Genomic DNA, 11748 nt, shown 5'->3' on the forward strand with positions numbered 1-11748 from the left:
TTAATATAGATTCAAATCTGCAGTGCAAAACAAGTTAATAAGAGGAAGACATATTTTTGTCTAACAATCTCTATCTAGTTACATGTTATTGAAAGGCACTGATTTTATCATTTGGAAGAAAATAATATTGCCAATCACAAAAGATAAGGTGATTTTTTTGTTTCATTTCAAATGACTAATAGTCATTTTCACCTTATTAGTACTTATAAAATTGTTATAGTGTAATAAAAGGTACCATGAATCACTAAGTTGTGGCAACTAGAGAATCAACCTCAAAGCTAGAAAATTTTTATACAAATCCTGGTTTTGGCATATTTTGGCTCTATGGTCCTGGGCAAGACATTTAATGTCTATATGCTCAAGGTGACTTTTTAAAGATCATATATAGCCACAAAAGCACTGATTTAGAAGGGTGGAGGAATTTTCATCAATATGCACTTCCACTTACAAAAAAAAATCACAGACTTACTTCATATTACCATAACTACCCCCTCTAAAATCCTAGATTATATCTTTAGTATAAACTACTCCCTAAGAATCTCTAATGTCTCTTTCAACTCTAAATTCTATGGTTCTAAGAACCTTCCTTTTTTGTTCTCCTTGAAAACCATATATAATTAATGTCTTGTTTCTTTAGCTACAGCAGCTTTTGATGTTAGATCACATAGCCAAAGTATATTTTGAATAAACATATTAATAAACAAACACTGCTAAGGACGAGCAATTTACCTTGTAGTGAGAATAAATTTATATATTTATATATTTTTCTTAACTATAATATACAAATTATGTAAAAGATAAATCATGTGTTATATAATACTCATTTAATAAATATGATCTATAAATTACATAATTTATACATTTAGCATTTTAAAATTACTATTTTTATGGTGTATGAATTTCAGTACAAACTTTCTTTTTTGGAAATGAAAATTCAATGCAATTTTATTATGTCCAAGTGAATCAGGAAAAGGGATTACAGAATCTTGATCTAAGATAAGGTACTATCAGACATGTGTCGAAGCTATCTCAATACTGGCTCTAAAGAGCCATTGATTACATTTTCAATGTATTTACAAATCAGTGGGAAGTGCTCCAAATTATGATAATTCATTATTTTTTTAATTACTAATGTTTAATAAAACTATAAATGATGTTATTAATACAAGTTAAACCTAAAGTATATGTGTACTGATCTTTCTATGTTATTCCTGTAGAAAGAAGTTCTCCTTTTATTGAGCATATCTGGATGGGATATGTTAATAGGTATTACAAGCAACTAAGGAACAAATGAATTTAAAGCAATCCTGGAGATGGGGAGATGCCAGGGTGTTATAAGGAGAATTGGGAGCATCAAATATAATCTCAATCTGCTTCACAGTGTGTCTTGAGTCAACTTGAATTCTATAGAACTTAAAGTAGGTCATAGTTAAGTTGGGCAAATTTTACGCTTTAGAATTAAGAGGATGATTGATAAATTGTCTTCCCCAATGGGCAAACTCATATAAAATACTGATCTACAGCATTTTAAATAGCTGAGCAGTCAGAAGAGATAAACAAGAGAAAAACATGAAGAGATCACAAAAAAAGAAGAGGTTTTAAGAGAACTTGGAGAGCCTGAGGACATAGCCAGCGAATGGCAGAGCAAGGAATTGAATGAAATTCTTCTGATTAGTTTTCTTACACCTACTGGTCTCCACATTGAGTTAGAAGAATAGTCAGGACTAGCATCAAAGTCCTAATTCCCAGCCAAATGCTTTGTAACTACTTGTCTCTCCACTTCCTCAAACTCCACCCTTTGCTCTTTTTCTGCACTTGAATCTGTGCACCAAACATTAATAGTTATTCTACTGGCAGCTCTGGGAAAAAAGAAAGGTGTTTCAAAGGCAGAATTCCCATGGTGGATATGCTCAAGATTCTGAAATTAAGACCACTCCAGCAGGTCACTGATCCTTGATATTTCTTCAGGAGCAAGCAAAATTTAATATGTTTATATGCGTCTAGGCACACAGTTTTAAAGTCATCTGAAATTTCTGTGGATTTTCATTCTCTTCATTACCTTTTTTTCCAGACAGGTAGGTGGGGTAAGTTAAAATTAAAATTAATGCCATGAAAAGAATCTACCATATAGTTTCTATACCATGAGGATTCTAATGCCAGGATATTGCAATATGATTATCATAAAAACCACTCTTCAGTCTTGTTGCAAGGCAAGGGTTCTGCAGAAAATTTTTTACTCGGTCAGCATTAAGCTACATTAAAATTTTCTGTCAAAGTTTAGCATCTATCAGGATCACTTGTGTAGGTACTGATAATTACCAAAATAAGCCTCCTTAATGATGTCCCAAAACCTCTGGAAAGTCACCAATTGAGCTACTCACATAGCAGATTTAAAATTGTTCATTTTGGGCACCTGTAGGAAAAGTTCAGGAATACAACATATCAAGAGATAGTTCAGGTTTTATGTTTGATTTGAGGCAAGTGGATTTCTGCTTAGCACTTGAAGTTAAGAAAATGATTTTGTTGTATACTGTAAAAGTAAAATGGAGAATATAATGTTTATCTTTTTGAAGAAAAATATCCTTGTTCATACCATAATGCCAATGTTGGCTGATAAACATTGCTCTTTTTAAATTCTTAAAAGTTGTATTCAGTTGATGAGGAGGACACTGAAGTGTCAGGTTTTTGAGGGGATTTTCACTTTGAAAAAGGAGAATTTGGAGAGGGGGTGATTTAATTCTTTTCTATCTGCATTTTTCCAGAAGTGTCAGTGTTAGGCTTGTAGTAATAAAAACCGGATGGATAATAGCTTCAGAAAAGGAGAACAAAGTTGAGATATCATAGTCATGGAGACGGTGAGAAAGATAATAATGCTCCTAATAACTTTTAAAAATATTGAACTTTAATGGAAACAGATAATGAATAAAATAGATTCTTGTCAATCTGTCACAGTGTAAATTTGTTTCTTCCTTTTTATGTGCTTCCAGCATCACTGAGAACAATAAAGTGGTTACCTAAGCAAGGGGTTCACACCCATTAATTGAGAACTTTGTCCTAAGCCACAAATTCATTAGAGATCTGACATTCTTGTGCATTGGAGGGATTAACCAAACTAGTGGTAGGTGTAACTATCCCATGGAATTTCTACCTGTCATCTTAGGATCCTATAGAAGTTGCATTCCAGAAAAGTTATTTACTTTTTGCTCACCAAATTAATAAATTCTAAAGTTTTAGAAAGCATGTTCAGGTACATTAATTTTGATCATAAGAATGCCAAAATGTAAAATTTTTTCTTCATGTTACTGCTTAAAATTAGTTAAATTAATTACAATGCAATTTTAAATATGTTATTTATTAAGTAGGTTTTGATTATTCACTGTGAAATAGTGTTTTAGCATACACACATAGATGATACATTCATCTATTGGATTATCTCTTTAGCTGAGAAAAAGGAAATTTCAGCAAAACAATGAGTTATCACTTAAAAACTAATCATTTAATGTGTTAATTATAAATTCATGGAAACTGAGAAGTATTTAAAGAGAGAAGTGACAATTACTGAGGAATAACCAGGAGAATAAAATGAAGTCAAAAGTACAAATAGTGAGAAGTAAGACATGGAGAAATGATTTGGAAATATTTCAATAATATTCATTTTAAAAGTGCACATGATGAAAAAAAAGAACAGGAAATGAGCTCATAATTTCATTAATTTAGGGAACTTCTGGGTGAGTAATCCCCTTGTACAAATGCAGATCTGGGTCTCCTCTGAAATTTGTACTTTTAATTATGAACAAAATACTAGAGAATAAAGTGACTTGTCCATGATTTGAGAGTCAGTATTTGTCAAAAGTGCTACTTGAACTTAGTCTTGACTCCCAGGACAGTTCTTGATCCACTACCAGCACTGCCTCTTCATGAAATAAACGGACTAGAAAATTCCTCATTGAAGCTAGGCAAGTGTATTATAAAGAGATAAAATTCACTCTCAATTCTCCTAAATACAAATCTAAAGAGCTTGCCCTGATACCAAATTTGAATATTGTCAAATTTTCAGATGGTTCAAAGCTTGAAAATAGGAAAGAAACAGGAGTCTGGAAGAGCTTTGTGGGCTACTCTACATCTAATTCAATTAATTTTTAATAAGAGTAAAGTCCTACATAGTGTTAGAAAAAAAATAATGAGTGAATCTTATGAGATTGACTAGATATTAAATCCTAAAAAGACTCATTATGTAGAGATCTCAAAAAGAGAGAACATGATAGCAGGACAGGAAAAAATGTAAATAGGATTTTAGTCTATGTCAATAAAAGCAATGTCCTAAATGATGGGAGTAATTGTTCTGCTGCCTTTAGTCCTATTTATTTATCATTTTGAATATTATGTTCAGTTTTGGAAGTTACATTTTAGGGTGAAAACAGAAAAATAAGAAAAAGTCCGTAGGAAAGTAGCCAAGACTGCAAGGAGGGCTGACATAATGTCATTTGAGGATAAGTTAGAATAAACATGGACATTTGTTCAAAGAATATAAATGAGGTGGCAGTCTTCAAATATCTGTAAGACTATTATGTGGAGGAGAGGCTATTCTCCAACAATGGGGAAAAAGGAATGTTTATTATGAAAAGAGTGTAGTTTTGGCTTGATATAAGAATAACTTCCTAAAGAATCTCTTCATGAATAGAATAGCAGGTCTCCATGGTTTATGCATGGTAACTCTTGAATGTCTTGAAGGGGTGGATGGAAGATCAGTTTTTAGGATACATTACATGGACTATGATTATTACACTATAGATTGAACTTTATGAGCTCAAAAATTCTGTATAAATCTGAGCTTCTCTGATTCTGTAAAAACTGACTGACTTGATTGTAGCTAGGTTTAGAATGAGTGATTTGGAAAACAAGATAGTATGAAAGTAAAGGATGATTATATTTTCTATTGGCATCCCTGTGTCCAGCTTTATTTTAAGTATTATATCAGGAATTGGCATATTCAAGTGTCTTTTTTGGAGGCATATTCTTTAGAGTTCTTCCAAAGTAGAAGAGTCTCATCCATTCTCTGGATACACCTCCTGCGTTGACAAGTAACTCAGAATACTGCCAAGTGCAGCCTGAACCAGATTAAAATATAATTTCAGATATATTTTAGAAAATAAATTAAAATATACAAAATATAGATAATGTGATTATATCATTTTCTAAGTCAATATGTGTCCTGAGAATACACTGATGTTCAGTTTAATAGCCTTCTCCCTTTCAATTTGAATTTGACAACTTTGTTTTAGAAAGAGAGATAGGATCCCATGAACACCCTGCATTTTTAAAATAAAGCGACCATTATTTGTTCTGTACTCTATGGATATCAAGTTTGGAAGAGAATTAGTGTTAACAGATAAAAAAATTGAAGCAGAAAATTTGGAATCTTATTGGAGTCATCATATGTGCATTCAGTTTAAGTGATTTCTTTTCCAATTTTGCCTCTTTTCTTCTACCTTTTCTATTCCTAATATTTAAAAATAACTTTATTCATATTTCCTTAATTTTTCACTTTCCATCTATTTCCCTTTTTCTTTTTTTTCTATATCAACTAATTTATAATTCATTACATTTCAAATTTTTTATTTAAAAAGGATGGAAATAAACCTGTTTTAATTGTCTAATGGTTGGACCAATGTACAAATACACTAGCTTTACAACAGTGACCTCCTCTCTTTTTCTTTTCTACAGCAGCTGTCATTTTCCATTTTGTATACTTTTTCATTCTGATACATGTTAGGTGGCATCATAATTTTGTTTAATTTCCCTTTTTTATTATTGGTTTGGGTCATTTTTAGAAGACATTATAGATTGGTTTCTTCATTTGATAGCTATATAGCTATATGTATGTATACAGATCCTTTGATCATTCATCTGTTTTGGAACTGATTTTGTTCTTATGAATTTGAATTGGTTTCTTATAAATTTTTGACACCAGAACTTTATGAGAGGAAATTCCTTTTCTCCCTCAGTTTGCCATTTCCATTGTATTTATATTTATATCAATTTTGGGGAAGAAAGTTTTTTGATTCATGAGTCACATTCATTTTATCTTCTATGATCATTACTTTTTTTCTAAGGAACTCTTCATCTCTCAATAGTTATGAATAGTATTTCTTTTCTTGTTCTCTTAATTATGATCTGAACTTTTACATCTACATCATGTAACCATTTGTAAGTTATTGTCATATATGGTATTAGTTATTGTTCTAAATCCATAGCTAGGTAGCATGGTGGATTGAATGCCAGGCTTGGAGTCAGGAAACTTCATCTTCCTGAGTTCAAATCTAGCCTCAGACACTTACTAGCTATGTGAAAGACACTTTACTCTGCTTGTGTTCAATTTCTTCATATGAAAAATAACCTGGAAAAGGAAATGGCAAACTATTTCAGTATCTGAAGAATATCCCAAATTAGGGCATGCCTGAAAAAGACTGAACTTAAACTAAACTTATTGGTTTCAACCCAATTTTTGCCAGATGGCATTCTCTCTGGCAGAGTTAGTGGAAGAGTGACTATTTAGTATCATGCTTGAGATCTTTGTGTTTAGCTAATAGTACAATACCATGCTCACCTCTTTTTATCTGAACTATACAAAATCTAATCTACTGGTTTGTTATTCTATTTTTAATCAGTGCCAACCTGTTTTGATGAATTTGTATTATATTTTCATAAATGATAATGTGAACCTCCTTCCTTCCCACTCATTTTTTTCTTTTTATATTCCTTGATAGTTTATTATTCTAGATTTTTGTTTCATTTTCCTCCTAGTGATATAAAGAAATAGTCTTGCATTTTTATAGAATTGAATAAGTACATTTATTTAGAGAATACTGTCACTTTTACTATAATCACTCAGTCCAAAATGTTAATATCTTCTAATTAGTATTTTGTAGTTTTATTTATGTTCATAGTGTCCTAAAAGTATTAATTTTATTACTTTTTTTTAAAATTTATTTAAAAATTATTACTTTTAAAGTATTAAGGAGGCAACTCTGCCTCAGAGGATAGAATGCTGGACTTTGAGTCAGAAAGACCTGAGTTCAAATTAAATCAAATCGAGACTTTCATTCTGTTACCTACCCAGAAAAGTCACAATCTATCTCATTGTCAGTTAAAATGATCCTGTGGATATGGAAATGGCTAACCATTTTAGTATCCTTGATAATAAAAATCCAATAGAAAGCCCCACAAAGAGTAAAACACAACTAATTAAAACAAAGAAAAATATATTATTAATGCTTAAAATTGGACTGAAATTTTTGGGACATCTGGTAATTCATATCTCTTGGAAGCTGAACTGCCGAACATATCATTATTATTTTATATCTCTATCTCTTTTCTCCCTCTCTGTAAAAGCTTATCATTCACATAGGTTAGTTTTATGTCCTCCAATTTTGCAAATGTTATTAACTGTTTCAATTAATATTTGTCATCTTTTTAGGTTTCTCTAAATTGACCATAATTTTATCTCTAAAGTAATATTTTTCTTTTTTTATTTTTTGTCACACCAATCATTTTTGAATTTTTATGATCCCATTTTGAGTTTTTCTGCCAAAAGTATTGAAATTCTTTGCATGTAATTCTGTTATAACCTGAGCACTCTGAAGACAAGCACTGCCTTTTTTTTTTCTTTTTTCTTTTTTCCTCAATAAAGGACCTGGCACATTATATAAATGTAAAAGGATTGCTGCCTGGGTGTTTGCTAATCAAAAGATTTCCTTTTCTGTTTCTGTAAATTTTCATACATTTTATTTATGAACTACACTGGCATATAATTGGGCAAAATGACTACCACTTCCTCTACTTAATTTTTGTTAATTTTCATTTTTTAAGTAGACAATTTAGTTTTTCCATTTTTATAACAAGACTAGTAATTAACTTATTTATTTTTAACTTAAAAACAGAACTTAGTTTTATTTATATTTGATGCCTTTTTTCCCTGAAATTTAATCAGAATTTCTATTTTGATGTTTAGTTGATATTTCTTGATTTGTGACTTTTAAACTCTTTTAAGTTGCGTGTCAAATTCATTAATTTTTTCTTTATCTCTTGTCTATCAAATACTTAGAATTAAAAAATTCTAATGTGTGCTTTGAACTCATTCTGTCAGTTTTGTTATGTTGTCTCATATTTGTCATTTTCTTTCATGAAATTATCTACTGCTTGTTGTCAAGTATGAAATTATTTTGTCTCCATTTTTGTGAATCCTTTATTAAATATACCTGAATTTATTATTACATCATTGTAAGTTTGGCTAGCAAAGGAGGTATTTATGCTATTTGATTTTTTGGTAATTTTTCTGAGTTTTTGTGCTCTAGCATATGGTTGAATTTTTGGTGAAGGTCTCATATATAGAAGTGTAATTAGCATAATGTCTTGTTTACTATTCAGCAATTGCCAGAGATTTATCATATGAAACTTTTCTAAAAGTTATTCAGGTTGTAAACTTTCTTTTTGCTCTCATTTTTAGTTGGATTTGTCAAGGTATGAAAGATTCACTAAGGCTCACATCTCTCATATTTTTGCTGTTTCTCAATGTAATTTGATTAACCTCCCCTTTACATATTTAGATGCTATGTCATTCAGTAAATTTGTAACTATTGATATTGTTATCTCTGTTATGTTTTAATATAATGTGGTTTTTGTATTTATCCCTTCAAACCATATCTATGTTTACTGTTGCCTTGTTTGAGACCATGATTGCTTCCCCTGCCTTTTTAATTCACTATACATAATAATTTCTCTCCAGCCATTATCTTTGTCAGTATTACTATTTAAAGTTTGTTTCTTATTTCCATGACTATGATCATTAATTGGGTATTTCCATTTATCCTTTCTTACCACTATTTGTTCTTTTTGCTCTTTGTCTTCCTTTTGCAAAGAAGAATTAGAAAGTGAAAGAGAAATATGTAATTAGCACCAGTGAACTACAGTTGAAGCAATTTGCTTTTACTTCACTGTTATAAGAATTTTATTCCCATCTATAAACTGATGACAAAAAATTAGGGTTCAGTATGCCCTAACTTATTAATGTTGAATTTACAAAAACAAGTATATTCCTTAGGAATCACATATTTCCTAGAATTAAGTTTATTACACATTGATGCATAAGATGTATTTTTAAGCACTTCATACTCACAAGAACACTTGTATGGAATGTTAGAATCTTAAAAAAAGACATTTTTTTCTAGAATTGTTCTCATTCCCTTTTTTTTTTCCTTTCAGATAACCTCATAGTCAGACTGATGAATGAATTGAATCACTCCATTGTGTCAGAATTTGTGTTCCTGGGAATCTCTAGTTCTTGGGCCATACAGCTTGGCCTTCTGCTGTTTTCCTCCTTTTTCTACATGGTTATCGTGCTGGGAAATGTCTTTATTGTTCTCACAGTGAGCACTGATGGTCACCTACATTCTCCAATGTATTTTTTGTTAGCCAACCTCTCCTTTATTGACTTGTGTCTCTCCACTGTTGCAGTTCCCAAGATGATTGTTGACCTTTTATATGAGCACAAAGTCATATCATTCCAGGGATGTATCACCCAGATCTTCTTCATTCATTTAATGGGAGGAACGGAGATGGTGCTGCTCATTTCCATGGCTTTTGACAGATATGTTGCCATCTGTAAGCCTCTTCACTATTTGACCATTATGAATCCCAAAATGTGTATTTTTCTTCAGGTGTCTTCTTGGGTCATTGGCCTTATACACTCATTGACCCAGTTGGCTTTTGTGGCAAACTTGCCTTTCTGTGGTCCTAATGAAATTGACAGTTTTTATTGTGATCTTCCTCGGTTCATCAAATTGGCCTGCATAGATACATATAAGTTGGAGTTCATAGTCACTGCTAACAGTGGTTTCATCTCCATTGGTACCATCTGTCTCCTGTTCATTTCCTACATTTACATCTTGGTCACTGTTCATAAACACTCCTCAAGTGGATTGTCAAAGGCACTCTCTACTCTGTCAGCTCACATCAGTGTAGTGATCTTATTCTTTGGTCCATGTATCTTTTTTTATGTGTGGCCATTTCCTACACTTCCAGTGGATAAATTTCTGGCTATTATTGATTTCATTATTACCCCAGTCTTAAATCCTTCCATATATACATTCAGAAACAAAGACATGAAGGCAGCAATGAAGAGACTAAGCAGCAGATTAGTGAGTTTTAGGAAAATTTTATAAATAACACTGATAAAGAACAGAATACTCTTTCTGATCATGACTTTTAACATGTGAATGAGATGCATTCTGGTGTAGTTGATAGAAAACTTGCACAGAAACCAGGAAAACTTCCATTCAGTTTCTCCATACTAATACATACATCTAATACATACTGTGACCTTGCACAAGTCACTTACCTTCTCAGTGCTCTACCCAGCTGAGATCACACATTTCAGGGTAAGAGCTAATCTCCATTTTTTGGAGAATTTCCTCACCTAGGAACTCCATGTATGCAGGAAATCATAATTAAGAGCCTCATAGGGACATAAGTGGTACATTGCATAGAGTAATGGATTAGAGTTAGGAAGAATTGAATTTGAATTGTGTACTAGACCTTTATTAGTTGTGGGACCTGGAGAAGTCACTTAGCCTTTGAGTCTCAGTTTTCTCATCTGGAAATGGGAAGAATAATATCATTTATATCATCATAGAGTTGTAAAGATCAAATCAGCTTACATCTGTAGAGTGCTTTTCAAATCTTAAAATGCTATTTAATTCTAATTATTTTTCTTTCCCTTTTCTGTTTAAACATGTACATGTCAAGATAAGATCTTGGATAACAGTATACATTGTTCTGGTGGTCCTTCAACTGATCTGAAGACCATTTTAGTGGCCTAATAGGCATGTTGCTGCTATTTCATATACTGAAACATATAAACAAACACTTTCTAAGTGAATTCTTGGAATCATGAGATCATTATTATAGTTACAACTCTAAAATGTCCATTTGTGTGCTTCCTTAATGTGGACTTAAAAATGTCAGTGGAGAATGTTTTAAAACCCATTTTCTTTTACTTTTGCAAATTCACAAAATTCTCACTTTAATTGCTGACCCATATATGGGTACTGACTCTTTCTTTATGAATATGATTATATTGTTATTTGTAAAGTATAACTTGGTATTTCCTATTTTCATTTAATGTAGCTATAGAGAAGAGAGTAATAAATCTTGTAGTATTCCCTACATTGCTATTATAAAATAAAGCTAGTATCAAATCCTGGGTGAGAGTTGTTATAAAAGGGATGACTTGTTAGAAATCTCTAGCACCTCTAAGTGACCTGTAATTTTAGATTCTACGATTCTATAAGTAGCTCCATTCTGTTCTACTTGACTACTCTCCAAGATCAATGTCTTTTCTTAAGAAGGACCTTTTGGTATTAGATGATATGGCCAAAGTATATGTATGAATATGTAATTTAATATAAGGTTCATAAACTTATCTTTCTGTCTCCTAACAGTGAGATTAAACAAACATATAATAAGAATCAATAAAATTTCTTTTTTAAACTTTATTTTATTCTGTGTGTATGAATTTTGATGCAGCTGTTACATAAATTATTGAATTTCTATTAAATATTTCATACAATTTGTTTTGGTGTGCACTTTAAGTCTAGGTAATGTTGTATAAATTATTAATTTAGATGTAGCAAAAAGAGGATAGGGATAATGAGGTAGCTCAGTTGATAGGATCCAGGCATGAAGAGGGGG

General features: G+C 31.5%; 1 protein-coding gene across 1 annotated transcript; it reads left to right on the top strand.

Moving 5' to 3' along the window:
* The first annotated feature begins 8114 nt into the window (after positions 1-8114).
* Positions 8115-10220, top strand: LOC100028526 (olfactory receptor 4F15-like). The gene has a single exon (XM_001378501.3). The coding sequence runs from the start codon at positions 9282-9284 to the stop codon at positions 10218-10220; it is 939 nt and encodes a 312-aa protein (XP_001378538.2). The 5' UTR covers positions 8115-9281.
* The last annotated feature ends 1528 nt before the right edge of the window (positions 10221-11748 follow it).

This window comes from Monodelphis domestica, chromosome 1, assembly GCF_027887165.1.
Source record: "Monodelphis domestica isolate mMonDom1 chromosome 1, mMonDom1.pri, whole genome shotgun sequence".
Lineage (NCBI taxonomy): Eukaryota > Metazoa > Chordata > Mammalia > Didelphimorphia > Didelphidae > Monodelphis > Monodelphis domestica.

What these genes read in the sequence shown, in the direction of transcription:
- LOC100028526 (XM_001378501.3), top strand. Translation starts at nt 9,282, where the DNA reads ATGAATGAATTGAATCACTCCATTGTGTCAGAATTTGTGTTCCTGGGA.